The sequence below is a fragment of the Megalobrama amblycephala genome, linkage group LG1 (assembly GCF_018812025.1).
Source record: "Megalobrama amblycephala isolate DHTTF-2021 linkage group LG1, ASM1881202v1, whole genome shotgun sequence".
NCBI classification, from domain to species: domain Eukaryota; kingdom Metazoa; phylum Chordata; class Actinopteri; order Cypriniformes; family Xenocyprididae; genus Megalobrama; species Megalobrama amblycephala.
The window spans coordinates 28,475,420-28,493,058 of record NC_063044.1 but is presented as its reverse complement, the minus strand read 5'-3'; the positions used below and the strand labels follow the sequence as shown (position 1 = coordinate 28,493,058).

At 36.3% G+C, this 17,639-nt stretch overlaps 1 protein-coding gene and 1 long non-coding RNA gene across 5 annotated transcripts in view; one reads left to right on the top strand and one right to left on the bottom strand.

The window, feature by feature from the left end:
* Nucleotides 1-16,123, top strand: part of LOC125266791 (Na(+)/H(+) exchange regulatory cofactor NHE-RF2) — a 39,525-nt gene extending 23,402 nt beyond the window's left edge. For all 3 annotated transcript variants that reach the window (XM_048187828.1, XM_048187818.1, XM_048187809.1), the window contains 4 exons: nucleotides 8,733-8,933; nucleotides 10,861-11,014; nucleotides 13,359-13,462; nucleotides 14,512-16,123. In XM_048187828.1, coding sequence (XP_048043785.1) covers nucleotides 8,733-8,933; nucleotides 10,861-11,014; nucleotides 13,359-13,462; nucleotides 14,512-14,679 — 627 coding nt within the window. In that variant the 3' untranslated portion in view covers nucleotides 14,680-16,123. The remainder of the gene's footprint in view (nucleotides 1-8,732; nucleotides 8,934-10,860; nucleotides 11,015-13,358; nucleotides 13,463-14,511) is intronic.
* LOC125266805 overlaps nucleotides 1-17,639 on the bottom strand; it is a 55,345-nt gene that overhangs the window by 1,780 nt on the left and 35,926 nt on the right. Inside the window, exon 3 of one of the 2 annotated variants that reach the window (XR_007184556.1) lies at nucleotides 10,078-10,414. The exons of the other annotated variant lie outside the window; for it this stretch is intronic. This is a non-coding gene — a long non-coding RNA (uncharacterized LOC125266805). Of the gene's footprint in view, nucleotides 1-10,077; nucleotides 10,415-17,639 lie in introns of those variants that run through there. 2 annotated transcript variants of the gene reach the window in all.

Here is a 17,639-nt window from a genome sequence, read left to right as displayed (position 1 = left end):
GATTCACTTAAAGAAATGACTCATTAGATTCATTTGTTTGGGAATCGGACTGCACTACTTGTATTGAATGTTTTTGATTCACTTAAAGAAATGACTCATTAGAGTCATTTGTTTGGGAATCGGACTGCACTACTTGTACTGAATGTTTTTGATTCACTTAAAGATCCAGCTCATTAGAGTCATTTGTTTTGGAGTCGGACTGCTCTACTTGTACTGAACGTTTTTGATTCACTTAAAGAACTGACTCATTAGAGTCATTTGTTTGGGAATCGGACTGCACTACTTGTATTGACTGTTTTTGATTCACTTAAAGAACCGACTCAGAGTCATTTGATTGAGAATCGGACTGCACTACTTGTATTGAATGTTTTTGATTCACTTAAAGAAACGACTCATTAGAGTCATTTGTTTGGGAATCGGACTGCACTACTTGTATTGACTGTTTTTGATTCACTTAAAGAACCGACTCAGAGTCATTTGATTGAGAATCGGACTGCACTACTTGTATTGAATGTTTTTGATTCACTTAAAGAAACGACTCATTAGAGTCATTTGTTTGGGAATCGGACTGCACTACTTGTATTGAATGTTTTTGATTCACTTAAAGAAATGACTCATTAGAGTCATTTGTTTGGGAATCGGACTGCACTACTTGTATTGAATGTTTTTGATTCACTTAAAGAAATGACTCATTAGAGTCATTTGTTTGGGAATCGGGCTGCACTACTTGTACTGAATGTTTTTGATTCACTTAAAGATCCAGCTCATTAGAGTCATTTGTTTGGGAGTCGGACTGCACTACTTGTACTGAATGTTTTTGATTCACTTAAAGAACTGACTCATTAGAGTCATTTGTTTGGGAATCGGACTGCACTACTTGTATTGATTTTTTTTGATTCACTTAAAGAACTGACTCATTAGATTCATTTGTTTGGGAATCGGACTGCACTACTTGTATTGATTTTTTTTGATTCACTTAAAGAACTGACTCATTAGAGTCATTTGTTTGGGAATCGGACTGCACTACTTGTATTGAATGTTTTTGATTCACTTAAAGAAATGACTCATTAGATTCATTTGTTTGGGAATCGGACTGCACTAGTATTGAATGTTTTTGATTCACTTAAAGAAATGACTCATTAGAGTCATTTGTTTGGGAGTCGGACTGCACTACTTGTACTGAATGTTTTTGATTCACTTAAAGATCTGACTCATTAGAGTCATTTGTTTGGGAATCGGTCAGAAAGCGGTATTGTGGGTTTAGTGTGCATTAAGGGCACTGCACTTGGGCATTTTTAAGACATGGGACAGTCTTGCGCCCTTACTTCCTGTTGCGTGTACAAGCTTTTATTATTTTATTATCAAGAACCAATACATTAGAGTAATTTGTTCCGTAATCAGAATAAAAATCACCTCTTGGTTGGTTGGTGAGGATTGGGAACCTCTTGGTTCCCAATCACACTTGCTATTGATTCAGTGGAGTTTTAAGAAAACAACAGCGGCTTCAAAATTTATGTTTGAGGTATGAGTGTGTCATTTATGTTGTGCTCTGTGTTTTGCCGTGGAAGCCCCAGCGGAGAAAGGGTTAATAATAGTCACGTGCGAGAAATCCCAGAGGTCCTAGTGTCAATAATTCAAAAGCATCAGTATCATTTTACCAGCCCATGCTTTGAAACACACAGGCAGCGTCTTATTGTGACAGGAAGTTTCAGGAATGCTTTGTGCTGCATCTGCCACTCTCTCGAGTGTTTTCCCTTACTTATCCCACACATCTCCATGCTCAAGCCAGGAACAGAAACCTCAGGACCCGGAGTGACAGGAAGAGGGTGTAATGCGAGGGTGTGCAGAGGGGTGTGTGACAATGGGAATATTCTAACGCTGATCGTTCAGCAGGGAGGTTTATTTGTAGCCCAGAACCATAATGCCGTATGGAGGTATTTAGAATTAGAGTGGAAGTGTCGGGAACAGAGAAATGCTTGTTCATCCCACCAGTCCCAAACTCCTCTCTGGTTTCTCACTAACAGTAGTTGTTCTCTCAGAGGTCAGCTGTGTTGAGTTGGTGGGACAGTGTGTTATTGGGTCGGCTGCTCCTGAATTCAGTGGAATAAAGTGTTCCTGTTCGCCTGTCTGAAATGATTGTGCTTAACCCTATAAAGCCTACTCTATATTTGATATTCAAATTTCTTAAGCATCTTTACTATCATTGTGATCAAAACTGCTGAAAATCATGTTGTACACAAATTATTACATGCCTTCTCTCATCTGATTGATCATTTATACTTTTTAAGCAAGTAAGGTCGTGTTTTGGTTGATCGAATCACAAGTTGACGAGGCAGACACATTCCCATTTACACCTGGGGTTTTAATTCGTCTCTTTTGTCCACTTTTAACCACTTCTGTCCTGATATCTTCGAAGAGAGGGTCTATGGGAGGGTAAATGTATGGGCTTTTTCAGATCTTTCGATCCAATAGACAAAATAATCTTGCGCAATTTACATATGGACGTGCACGGAGATGACAGGAAAACATACAGAGAGCAGCAGCTATTGTTTCTGCTCTGACAGCCGCAAGACCACATGTGAGTGTGTGTTAGAAATCAGGAGTGGAGAGAGAACATTGTGCTTGGTACATTTTTCATCTTCAAAGCAAACTCGGGTCTTCAGCTGACTAAGTTTAAATCCGTTTGGCTAGCGTGCTTCCCATAATGTTTACGTGTTTAGTCCATAGGCGGAGAAGCGTCTTTTGTGGCTGTTCGAACATTTGACCACAAGAGCGTCTACACCATCCAATCGAATAGTTTTCAGCTACCTCTGGAAGTGGTCGAAAATGGACAAGCTCAAAATATTTTACACCATGGTTACACCTATATTTAGCGTAATCCACTTGTGAGCCGATCGACCAAAATGCATCTTAATACCAGGTGGAAACAGGGCCTGAAAGGCCTTATAATTCTAAATCCTGTCCCCCTTCAGGTCATAGTACATGATTTTTTGCTGTGAAAACTTGATTTTTATGAAGTAAATATAAGGATAACATTTATATTGTTAGTAATATTTCAAGATGAACAGCTGCTGGACTGAAGGAACTTAAGTTTTCTTGATTATTCATACATTACATTTTAGAAAAAAAAACATGTTAAAATGTGTGTATTAAATATGATAAAACAGGCCTTTGAGGAACAATTGCCCTCCATTATAAAAATTACAGGGCTTTAATGATCAATCTAAGAATTTCAATATCTTACCAAGACATATTATTGGGCGATATAGAGTGATAGCTGACATTTATATGCATTTTATGTTAGTAAATACTCTTATAAAGATCTCAGTGATTTACATTACAAGCTATCAGAATTTCATCTTACTTTTTGGCCATATAAATATCAGCAACTGCACCAAATAACTTCTTTTTTTTTTTGCCTCTGAATAAAATTTAAGTTTTTCCTCCTCCATATTTTTCTAGATCATACTATATGAGGCATAATAGTCTGACATATAAAATGGTGATACTCAACATTTTTTTTTTAATATTAATATTATTAATTATTAATTATATATTATTAATATAATATAGTATATTGATAATTTTAAAGTTTTAATAAACTGTTCCAACTTCAAAATTCTAATTTTTCTGACTATTATTTCAAATGTCAGGCTTTACAGAGTTAATGTTCCTATCATAGCCATTTTAAACCTTTATACTTCCACAAAATACCCTTAACTTTCCTAGAATATAGAAAAATTATTGTTGTTTTGCTTTCCACATATGGACACTAATTTAGTCAGATGTTCATTCTAAAATTTAAAGTTTTCCTTTGGGGTGATAAAAGTACATCTTGTCTGAACATCCATCTGTCAATGTCATGCGTCTCAGAAGTCCTGATATAAGTGTCATATAAGCACCATATTCAGACAGTGTCACTATCGGAAATGCTGTAATCTGTTCTTCCTTCAAACAATGTGCCTTTGGGGGTCTCCCGTCTGCCGTCAGTTAGATCAACTTACACACACCTGTCAGTCAAATAACAAACAGGTCAGACCACAGACAGTGAGAACATCAACCGTTCATCTGGATGTTGATCTTCCAAGCTCATTTCCAAGCATATTATATTATATTATATTATATTATATTATATTATAGTTGATTAAATAATTATTGAATTGATTAAATAATTAATTTAGCATGAATCTGGCATATGCATGAATTTAAAATAATATATACTCTATTTTATATTTATATCTAATTATGAAATATATTAAATTAAGTATTTTTTATTTTAATAATGCACAAGTTTGCAATAATTATATGCATAAATATAAAATACAGTGTGTGTGTGTATCAAGTTTTCCTGTCATTCTTTAGAAAATTGCATAATGGATCGTACCATCCTGTTCTTAATGGACCTTGACCTTTGACCTTCACTGTCATTACTACCTTTGAATTCCCATAAACACCTATTAGATTATCCTTGGTTTTTAATGATGTTTTCTTGTTTTGTATTCACAAGAGTGATTATGTGCTGCATTTTTTCTTATGTGTGTTGCCATGCGGTTGCTAATAGGGGAGGAATTCGCACCGGAGGAACCTTTTCATAGTTCCTAGAACTACTGGCTGAAGTACCTGGATTTTGTCGTGTTCGCACCGCAGGAACTAGGAATGATTTTAGTTCTAGGAACTCCTTTTGGGGGAACTAAATTAGATACATTACATTCCATCTGTTATCACGAAACTCACGACACACAACAAACTCCGATCACAGCATACTCCATCCACCGGTTTTTGTTGTTGTTGTTGTTGCGTTTGTAAATGCCGCGCTTAAAGACGCCGCTGTCGGACGCTTCAGAGTTCCTATTCCCGGTGCAAATGCAACCAGGAACATGGCCAGGGGGAGAAATTAGCTCCTGGGGATCTATCCTAGTGGCTAGTTCCTATCACTGAGTTCCTAGAACTATTCAGTGTGAAAGCCCCTAATGTGTTCTACTAAGTTATGAGCAGAAATGTAATATTTAAGTTTAGATGTTTGTTCAAATGACAAGTATGAGGAATATACAACACCAGATAAGTAGGAGTGTGTCATCACATAACCTGTGAAAACCACAAATTGATTATGACATTCATTATCACACTTTACTGTGGTTTCGATGTTGACGTGGTGATTATTTTTGCTCCTGTTTGAGAAATCCTCCTCTGGCAGGCTGATAATGCTTCTCTTATTCACACATCCAGCATATTTCTGTTCTTCTGATGACCTCGGTTTCAGTTTGCCAAGAATACTACATTGTCAAACAACATCCTTCATGCCATTGTTGTGTTTTTTTCCCCCCACTCTCCATCTTGGATGAATAGCAGATTACCCAGAATTATTATTATTGGTTGGTCGTAGCACATTTGTAACACTCTAATGCACATTTTTTATGAGGAAAACTCAAATAATCAAATCTAAATACTGCAATTCTTCAAATCTAATAATGAAAATAACCCTGTATTTACAATATAGCACACACATTCATTTCATTTTGTTTATTTTTTATGATTTCTGTTAAGTAGTGGACTGATGGTTGATGGATTTATAGGCAAATAGCATTTATTTACATTTAGCCTACATTTATTAATTTATTAATGAACACTTATTGTTCCAAATTGCAAAATTGTACCCGAAATTCATGCATTAACTTTATTCATTCATTACTCAAAATGACTCGGTGTGTAATTAACGCTTCTGTTAATCAGCCAATCAAATACATCACTGTACGTGAGCATTTTGAATGTTATTTTGTTGTTGTGGTTTTGACTGAGGTGTAAATGGAGAGAGAATTTTCTGAATGGAAAACATTGACTGAAACTGTGTGTTTATAAAACTCAACATCTAATATTCATCTAACATTTTAAAACTACTATAAAGCTAAACTAGTACATTTCTTTTCTTGCCATGTCATAGACAAAGTATTTTTAAACCTAATATTTAGCTTCAGGAGTTTTTGTATCTATGGGCGTTTTCACAGCTGGCTCGTTTGGAGCATTTGTTTCAGATCCATGGTGTGTTTTCTCCCTTAGATTTGGTTTGTTTAGGCATATATGAACACGGCAATCTCGCTCGGATCCAAACCAAAACAATTGCTCCAAGATTCGCCTGAACTAGGTTGTCTCGGCCCGATTGCAAGAGCGGTTCAGTTGAGATGAGAAAGCAATCTGACCCAATGGACCAAGTTCATTCCCCGTTCATTACAGGAAATGTGTTATATAAAAAGCACTGTCTCGTATAGTGTTTGATGTGTGATGACAGTTACAGATAAGCCGCAATAAGTTCATGGAGCTAACTTGTCAATCATTTTGAAGGATGAAGCAGAGGAGACTCTGGCCAATAAGTGGACAGTTTCACATTTTTGTACACCTTGAAATGTTGCCTTGTGAAAGCAAACCAAATCAAGAAGAAAATGCAACATTGTAACAAAGCAAATGATCTACAGGTCTGAAAATGCCCTAAGGGTGTGTTCACATTTGTAGTTTGGTTCTCTTGGTTCTTTTGGTCGAGATCAAAAACAAAAAAGAAAATAATACATTTAGTACTGGTTCGCTTATCAATCACACTGTAATTTTTAAGACCGAACTCGTGGAACTTGTCAAACATGCAAAACAATGCTGTAGGGCTGGACAATAATTCAATATCAATATATATCGCGATATAATTTTTTTCGATAACGGTGATATGATTTTTAAACACATTTCCGGTATTTCGATATTACAGCATTTCTCACGACTTGAGGCGCAGCGGTTAGAAAGAGCAGAACGTGATCTGCTCTAATGTCCAGTCATTTACGCCGTCATCACCCGGGTGTTGATAGCGCGCGAGCGCAGGTGAGACCTGAACAGCACACGTTGCTATCTGTGTTTAAACTAAACTCATTTAAGCCTTGCTGATTTAAACTTTCAAGAACAACACGCGAAAGAGAACAAGACGCGAAAGAGAACAAGACGCGAAAGAGAACTAGACGCGAAAGAGAACAAGACGCGAAAGAGAACAAGACGCGAAAGAGAACTAGACGCGAAAGAGAACTCGCACGCGCTGTGAGAAGATTTGTGTGCGCTCATCCGAAGCGCGCACACGCTTATTTCAGTCAGCGCGCAAATACTGAGTTCTCTTTCAAGTCTTGCGCTTCGGCGGACAAATTCATACAAAAATTATGTCAACATGCCCGTCTTGTCGAGTATCCTAGCAAACATAGTCAGTTATGTCTTAAGTGAACGTATAACAGTCGAGAAAGACAGCGCATGTGTAACAGTGTACTGGATCGTGCATGTCTTAAAGGGAAAACAAATATTCCTGCTGCCTGTTTTTAATGTTAAATCAAACAACAAATAACAAAGAAATCACTCACTGCTCTTGACTGAATAGTTTTTGTAACTTCAATAATGATTCATCTTTATTTATTTTATACAGTAAAGATAATATGCAGTGTTATTTTATATTTGATTACTTTATCCATTTTCTGTACCTGAAAACTACTGTTAGATACCTGAAAAACCTGAAAAGCACTGTTTATTTTATTTGAATATTTGCTTTATTGTACTTATTTGTGATGTTGCTTGTAGTTTGATTGTTTGTTCTTATTTTCTTTATTTTTATTTGACAGTAGTCCTATTTTTAGGGTCACTGTTTCGGTACGGTTCAGTATGTGCTAATAGCACGTACCAAAACCGTGACCCTAAAACCGTGATACGAACCGAACCGTGAGCAATTTGAACCGTTGCACCCCTAGTGTCATCAACACTCAACAACGTCCCTGCCCCAGCAATGTGTTTTTTGTTGTTTCTCACTGTTTTTTTCTGTTTTTACTGTTCACAATCTTTATCTTGGCTGAAGCACTTTTGTTTTAATCTATATTAAGGATAATAAAATCAGCCTACATTATAGTTTAATGTTAAAGATATTAATATTACTAAAGTGATTGAGTCTTATGTTTATTTTTTATGTTTGTATGAAGGCTAAATACAAATAAAAGCTGAACATAAATTTATTTGTACTGTTTTTTTTCTAAAATATTATATAGTTTTATAGGAAGAGATTTCATAGATTTGGCAAATTCTTTTTTCAGACATTTGTAGGTACAGACATCCATTGTGGCCGTTCTTGGCAGTTTTTCTGAGGCTATTATATAGTTCATATCGATATCAGAATTATATCGTATCGACCGAAATTAAGAATTATATCGTGATATAAATTTTGGCCATATCGTCCAGCCCTACAATGCTGTGTTCTGGGCTAAATGCGGTTGTTGTGTGTGAGTGTATTCATAATGGTACCACTAAGAACGTATGAAGCACTTTAAATGTGTAAAGAAGTCAAAACAGACAGGAATTCCTCTGTTGCACACAAACAAAGATCTGCTGCAAACAGACGGCGTTTCTGATGCCTGTACCAAACTGTAATGGGAAACATGGCTCTTGTGATGAGAAAACAAGTATGCTTGAGCATCACATCCTGTTTTTGGTTTGTTTAGATGTCTCTGGTCCATGTTTGATTCATATTTCAGTTGAACCACACCAGTTTGTTTCTAAACGGACCCAGACCCACCTTTTCAGGGGTCTCGATCCGCTTGTTTGGTGTGCACCAAGCACACTTAATCAAATGAACCACACTAACAAGAGGAGCAATCACACCAGAGTTCGTTTTAATCAAACTAAACCTGCCAAGTGTGAACACACCCTAAAAGTCTTTATTTCTCCTGTCACAGGAGGTTCAGCCCTCACCAGAGTCCTCGACAAGGGATCCATCTGAGCTTCTACCGAGACTGTGTCACCTGGTTCGGTCTGAGGCGGGTTACGGCTTTAATCTCCACAGCGAGAAGTCCAGACCGGGCCAGTACATACGGGCTCTGGACCCCGGCTCGCCCGCTGACCGCGCTGGACTCAAACCACAGGACAGACTCATAGAGGTGAGACAGGAATGATTCTGATTCTGCCGAAACGAATCGAAGCCTTTTATCTCAAGCTCTTTCTTCTATCATATTTCTATAATTTACACACGTGCATCAATATACTCCCTTATGATGCCAGATATACACCCACACTTTCTAAATTCACTTCTACATTCACACTCACACACAGACCATCCATCACATTCAGATGCATGTGGGCGGCATGTGATATGATGACTCGCACAAAATATTTCTGTTCTTGAGCGACTGAGTCAAGCAAAATAGCATAATGTTGAAACTTACATTTGAGATCGATCGGTAGAGCTGAAAACATCTTTTATTGTCACAGAAATAAATGCAGTGTTCTCACAACCTCCATTAACTCATCAACTTCTTGTGTGATTTAGATGGATTTAGTGGCGATTAAACACATTAGCTACATCTAATCATTGCAATGTGCAAATGATGAACCGTTATGAAATAAGAACGTGCTAGATTGTATTTCAGGAATACCTTTATATACTGATGAGAATATGAAAAACAACACTCATTGTTTTACAGACATTTCACTGGTTATTGCAATTATAAATAGGTGAATCTCATGAAACCTTAATGTATGATTTTAGCAGATAATGCTTCAAAATTATTGTACGTTTTAAAATATATTTATGACATTTAAGCACATTAATGTGAAAAATATACACTTTTTAAAAAAATTTAAATCAACATAATTTTGTTTATAATATAATTTTAATGTATATAGTTTATATATATGTATATTTTAAATATTTATTATTTAGATATTTTTTCATGTGTATATATAAAGTGTGTGTGTGTGTGTGTGTGTGTGTGTGTGTATGTATATATATATATATATATATATATATATATATATATATATATAAAATGAAAATTCAGATGTATTACACTATAATTGGATTATTTAAGCACCAAAATGTCACAATTCAAAAAGTCTTAATTGTTCTAAAATAGGCTTTATTTGCTCCAAGAAAAATAAGAAAAAATTTAATTTTTACTGTGAAATATAGCTTTGCCGGCATGTTCTTTCCAGGTTTCGTGAGATTCACCAGTTCAAACTTTCTCCCCCATTTCTCCCCATCTTGCAGTTGTTTCCACCCTCAGTAAAGAGTGCGAGTCCTGCCCCCTTCAGTTTTCAGAAGCGCACCTCTCTGCGCTTCCCTCAGGACACTGATACCTGAAACCCACACGGCTGCCACTGCGGCCACAGCAACACGCGTTAATATTTGATGCTGTTCAGTTGAATAAAGCACACGGTCCATCTGTCCTCAGGACAAACACTCAGATTAAATCACCTTCAGCAGAAGGAGAGCGTGCGGGTGGCTCTCGTGCCCTTGTTTTTGTTTTGATTGATTTGGTTGTAATTTCGGTAAAATGTCTTCACCGTCTCTCCTCTGTTCGACTTGTTGGGAACCTAATTCTCCCACAAAACATGTTGCTAAGCAACCAATAGCAGGGCACTGTAAGACAAAAATGAGTGAACAGGTTTATCATGGGATAAATAAAGCTTTTACATATGATTAAAGTCACTGAGGCAGAAGTGCAGATTCACCCCTGAATGATCTATTGATTAAAGGTTTTATTTTTCATCACTGTAACTCTTTTTAGAGAGTAAAAAAATAATGTACCATGATATTACCATTAAAATTTACCATCGAAAATGGTATCCAGTTTTTTTTTATTTTTATGAAAAAGTACTTAACAGTACCATGTAAATAATTTGTTCATAAATATGATTGTCAGATTGTCATTACATGGAACCAATTATACAAAAGTAACATGATTGTATGATGTTTTATATATATATATATATATATATATATATATATATATATATATACAGTATATATATACTGTTGTTGTTGTACAAAAATTATTCTAGCTGCTGTATTACAACTGTGTGCAGGTGAATGGAGTGAACATTGAAAGCATGAGACATGCTGAAGTCGTGGCCTTCATCAAGACCGGAGGTAACGAGACGCGTTTACTAGTGGTGGATCCAGATACAGATGAGCACTTCAAAAAGTTGGGCATCACCCCCACCAGTATCCATGTCAAAGGTACAATTAAAGACTTTACTTACTGAAATTCATAATTCACCCAGAAATAAAAATTCATGAGCTATGATGTCAAATATAAGTTAAATGTATTTGGATAGTGCTTCTCACAATATACATTGCTTCAAACCAGCTTTACAGAAAAACCTTATAGTTGCATTTAGCAGATTAGAGCTGGGCGATAATATAGTTTACATTTTGCAGCAAAACAAACAATCAAGCCAGAAATTTGATATATATAGTATATATTGATTTACGTGAGTATACTGTATGTGGATAAAGTTAAATATCCAACATTACATAAAGAGCTAGGCGATATATAGTTGCATTCTGCAATAAAATAAAAAAATCAGGCAGCTGCTATATAGTATATAGTAGCTTTACATGAGTGTATGGTATGTCTGTGGATAAAGTTGGATGTACTATAGATATAACTTTTAATATATCGCTAGGCGATAATATAGATAATATAGTTTATTGATGATATAACAATCAAGCAGTTGAGATTTGCTATAGCTATAGTACATGCTTCACACTAAATATTATTATTATTAATTATTATTGGTTGGAAAGCTTGGAATAATTAGATTTTTTTAATGTTTTTTTAAAGGGATAGTTCACCCAAAAATGAAAATTATCCAATGATTATTCACCCTCAAGCTATCCTAGGTATATATCAGACGAACACAAAAATGGGCTGCATTTTGAAGCCAAAAATAATGCATCCATCCATAATGAAAAGTAATCCATACGACTTCAGAGGGTTAATAAAGGCCTTTTGAAGCAAAGCGATGTGTTTTTGTAAGAAAAATATCCATATTTACAAAAAACTAGCTTCCGGCAGACGACCGTACAAAGAATGCGCAGGTCAATTTGTGGCGGAAGAGCAACCTTTGACCTGACGCTCAACGTAATGACGAACGCGGAGGCGCAGAGGATAGAGCAAATCAAATCACCGGTCACGGATTATAAGTCTAAAATGATCATTTTTAAAGAGAAATGTTGGAGGATTTCCATATAAGAGAAGAGGGGCTTGAGTAAAGCCATATTTGTTTGAACTGCGAGAGGACGTCTAAGCTTACGATACTCCTACATCGTGTCAGTGGGGTACTCATTTTGCGCAAGTCGACTTGCTCATTCTGTATACAGTCGTCCGCCGGAAGCTAGTTATTTGAATTTATAAAGTTTTAAATATGGCTATTTTCCTTACAAAAATGCATCGCTTCGCTTCAGAAGACCTTTATTAACCCTCTGAAGTCGTATGGATTCATTTTTTATGGATGGATGCATTATTTTTGACTTAAAAAACACAGCCCTCCATTCACAACCATTATAAACCTTGGAGGACTAAGGATATTTTTAAATATATCTCTGATTGTGTTCGCCTGAAAGAAGATAGTCATATACACCTAGGATGGCTTGAGGGTGAGTAAATCATGGGATAATTTAAATTTTTGGGTGAACTATCCCTTTAAGGTGTTTCTTATGCTCAACAAGACTGCATTTATTTGATCAAAAATATTGTAAAAAAATATTATTTGAAATATATATTTAAAATAACTGTTTTCTATTGTAATATATGTTACAATGTAATTTATTCCTCTGATCAAAGCTGAATTTTCAGCATCATTACTCCAGTCTTCAGTGTCACATGATCCTTCAGAAATCATTCTGATATGATGATGATCAAGTATTGTTAATAATGCTGGTTCTTCTTATTCAGTTTGTATTTGTGGCCTTGACTTCCTCTTCCTGGGATTTGAGGGGGAGTTTGATGTGTTTTCATTTAGAGACAGACAGATGTTCCGCCTCTTCTCAAGACTCTACAGAGGTTGTACCTCTGAACACGCATCTAAACCCTGCATTCTGGTTAGCCAGCAGTCCAGCTTCTGACATGTGGCTCACATTAAAGTTAAATTGAGTCGAACACTTTAAACAGGCTATTGGCATCTCTTGGATAATTGTTATTTGGCAGGATCCTGATTCAGCCCACTAGAAGCTCATTCCTGCCCAATCCACTAGCTTTTCCAGACACCGTTTTCTTTGTATCATTTTCATGCATTTCATCCTGGATCAGTAAATCTTCTGCATCAGGTCTTTGAACATCAGATGACCCAGTTTAGCCTGAACAGGCCACAGATGCGTGCTGCTTTCACCAGCTGTAGCATTGGTCTTCTCAAGGAACTTATCACAGCATCTCTCTCCTTCATGCACAATATATTGATAAACTTACAGTGGACATGTATGTTTATGACAGTTATTTGTCCAACTTCAGCCACGATGATCTCTGATCTTGATCTCATTGAATGAGCAGTTATCTGAGCATTGCTTCTTCTTCTTAAAACAGATTTTGACGAGTCCATAACTAACGGCTCCAATAGCCCACACGTGAACGGGACGTCCTCACGATCCACATACTCAGACGGCAGCAGTCAGGACACAAACATACAGGTGACCATTTCCAACAAAACACATTTTAAGTGCCAGCTAATTTTTAAAAAGATAACAACTGCACATTTTCACATATTAATTACATTAGTTATATTCATTTTTGTAAGCGTTTCTTTGCACATTTTTAAAAATCTATGTCATATCATTAAAGGAACACTCCTTAATAGGCTCATTTTCCAACTCCCCTAGAGTTAAACAATTGAGTTTTACCAGTTTCGAATCCATTCAGCCGATCTCTGGGTCTGGCGGTACCACTTTTAGCATAGCTTAGCATAGTTAATTGAATCTGATTAGACCGTTAGCATCTCGCTCAAAAAAAAAGACCAAAGAGTTCTGATATTTTTCCTATTTAAAACTTGACTCTTCTGTAGTTACATCGTGTACTAAGACTGACGGAAGATGAAAAGTTGTGATTTTCTAGGCCGATGCAGCAGGCGCAATGATATTACGCAGTGCCTGTGACCCCCTGTTTGCACAGGGAGCGTGCCCTGCAACCATGGAGACATTTGTGAGAGACGCTGCATAATATCATTGTGCCTGCTGCACCCATGGTACGGCAGCAAAGTTCCTTGATTATTACGCCGGAGCGAGAGTATAGTTCCTAGCCATGTCGGAAGAGACAAGTTTTAAATAGGAAAAATATCAAAACTCTTTGGTCATTTTTGAGCGAGATGCTAACGGTCTAATCAGATTCAATGAACTATGCTAAGCTATGCTAAAAGTGGTACCGCCAGACCCGGAGATCAGCTGAATGGATTGGAAAACAGTAAAACTCAACTGTTTAACTCTAGGGGAGTTGGAAAATGAGCCTATTTTTTTTTTTAAAAGTGGAGTGTTCCTTTAAAACATCTAACATATACGAAATCCTCATGCTTGTTATGAAATACACAGTGATAACTGCATTGGGATTTGATCCATATATATATATATATATATATATATATATATATATGCATTTAGTGCACAAAAATGCATTGCCAAATACTCAATATTATATGCATTTTATGGCTTTTTGACACTGTCTCTATGTGTGTATTTATGTATTGTAGTTCTCGAGGGAGAGCAGCAGCCATCTTCTCGACCCGTTTGAAGAAATAGGTCTGTGTTTGAGCCCCACGGCGGCTGAGGCTAAAGAGAAAGCCCACGCCAAGCGCGCTAGAAAGAGAGCGCCCCAGATGGACTGGAACAAGAAGCATGAGATTTTTAGCAATTTCTGAACCTGCTTCCCAGACCCCAGAGACGCCCCCCCCCTACATTTGTTGCATTCAACGCCCTGGACACTTGACTGCTTTTGATGAAAAAAGAAGCACCTATTTTTGTAGAAAATGAAAACTTGAACCATAAAAAGTTCACCCGGAGGGGATAATGTAAGTTACACAATAGGGTTTCTGTCTTATAAATGGCTAAGAAAGTCAGCAGAGGGCAAAGCGACGGCATAGAGGGATTTCTGCGCCATTTTGTTTTCATGCTGTTTATTCGGCCTCTTCTACATACAGGTAGTAGGTTAACAGTAACGTATACAATGGAATATCAAAAGCCAAACGAGACTGCATATGGACTAGCATAAGAACTGTGAACTCGACGGAACAAAATCATCTTATCCCATTTAGAAGAACTAAAATAATGAAGCTCGTTTTATGTCGTGCATGTTTTATGTGAATCACCAGTGAATGAGAATTGTACTTTTGCCAAAGACACAACCTATAATCAGCCAGATCAGCTGATGTCTTATGCTTTTGGATTGTTTTGAAGGGACGAACCACTGTTGGATATCAAGGAGAAAGTGTCTCGGAGTTGCAAAGATTGTAAAAAGAAAGAAAAAACTGGAGTGACCCAGAAAGGGGATTGTGCAGGGAATTGCACATCTCTTCCTCAACACTAGAGGGCGCAGTTAACGCACTCTTGGTCATTATGAAAGAATTTAGTGGAAACATGTTCCACCACCAGAGGGAGCATCATAACACACGCTACTGTCTTACAGCTCATTTGACTGCAAGAGGGTTGAAACGTTTGCATTGAACAAGTGCAGAGTTGCAAGATATGCCACAAACAGTCTTTGCTGAATTTACAGTATATTGTCTACTGTTGCATTCTGGGACGTGGATGGATACTGACAGACAGATGGCATGCAAGAAACCGAATCGGTTTAGGAAGAAAAGCAAATCTAAAGTAATAAACCTCGTAAAACGATAAAGAGTAACGTACATCTTATCTATACAGAGTTTGAGGAACAGATCTAACAGTATTGATGCTGTGAGTGTCACTGAACTTTGTGCATAAAGACAGCTGGATTTACACATTACACTGACCCTCAAACTCATCTCAGACATGACTGCTTGAGCTGGAGGATCCCACCTTTATTTTGGTAGTCAATAATGCAGACAATCATAAAAGCTTTTAAGAGAGCGCTATATGCATTTACTGCACACATATTGTGATATATAGCATCAGCATTACTATTATTCATCTTAATAATTCATGATACATTCCATGTTTGCAATTTAGTATTAATGTAGTCAAGTAGTCTCTGTTTTTTTTTTTTTTCTTTTCTGTTGCTCCCCTATGCCGCCATTGAGCACTAATGGGAAATCATTTCCTATCAGAAATATTCATATTAGTATTATTTTTTTCAATAAAGTGTGACAATCACATTCTGAATAAGATTGTTGTGGTAATTTAAATGCATTTATCAGCAGAAAGTGTCATTGAGCACTTTCTTTTCTTTAGTAATTAAGTTTTTATGTTGTAAATGAGTAGCTGTTTATATATAAAACAGAAAATGTGATGTTCAAGATATATAATTTAATATACACAATTTTCAAATACTCAAATTTCACTGAGAACAACAAAACTGAAAAACACAATTAGTCTATTGTCAATTCACGAAGCTATTTGGTATATTTTGTAAATGACACTTCTGTTAACACGTTCTGTTTATTATGTCCGGGGTTCCCAGAAGTGGAAGTCGGTCATAGTTGGGTAAACTTATAAAGCGATGGGAGATGACATAATTATTTTATTTACATTTGCTCCAATAGTAAAAGAAAAAAAATCTGTGATTGAGTTTCTCGACTTTCCAAAAGAGGGAAAAATATGGAGAGATTGATTACATTGGTCAGATAACAGAAAGATGTGAAATTTGCCATCACTTCCACAGCTGTTGAATTAGAAACCCCTCACAGAAGCGTTAATTCATTTTTTGTCATTTACTGATGAGGTAAACACAATATATAGTGTATTACATTTTTTTAAATTGAAAATATGAAAAACTTTACTAGATTTGCGATGTTAATAACTGTGGAAATACGTCATCACAGTCTGTGAAAAGGGTCCATTGGCAAAGCAGATTCACAAAATGGCCAAATATCAGCCTAAATCTATCAGTATACAGTCAAACAAAATGTGTTCTGGACAGTAAATTGGGTCAGGACTCTTGGTCAGACAAATTAATGGCAACACACTGGTAATATCACTAAAATAAATAGTAACTTGGTTTTATTAATACCTTCCTTAAGGCTACTGAACTAAAACATTTTAATATAAAGTCAATCTTGCAATTATTTTTACATTTAGAAAAATAGGCTATATTTTTCTATACTACTTAATGTTCCTACAAAAACAATAGATATATCAGCTCTGTCTGAAAGTCTTTTCGATGTTGACGGAGCTGATTGAACTGGATTCTGGACCGAGGGATGCGTGTGCATGCAAAGCTCGCTGACATGATGCTGCAGCATATGCCGTTGCTAAGGTGTTCTGATGTTTTGTTGTGTTGCCAGGGTGTTGTGTGGGGTTGCTAGGTGGTTACTTTTCAAAAGCAACCAACTAAATCTCTATATCACTGTCAAATATTTTCCCCTAATTCACCCTAAAAAACTTGCTGTCTTCAATTTTTAAGTATAACCAAATTGGCTGTACTCATTTTTAAAAATATCGCCTAGTTGAATCTTGTATAACTTACAACTGGGTTAAATTATTTTGACACAACAAACATACGTTGTCATGACTTTTGATTGTATAATTTTTTTACAGTTCCTAACCACAAGTATGAGCAATAGTCATAGTGATGCTTGTATAACAACACTAATGATAAAATCAACAATGATTCACATGCATTTTGTAATTTGCAGATTAGTCTTTTTGCAGTTTTCTCATCATATGTCACACAAACACTCCT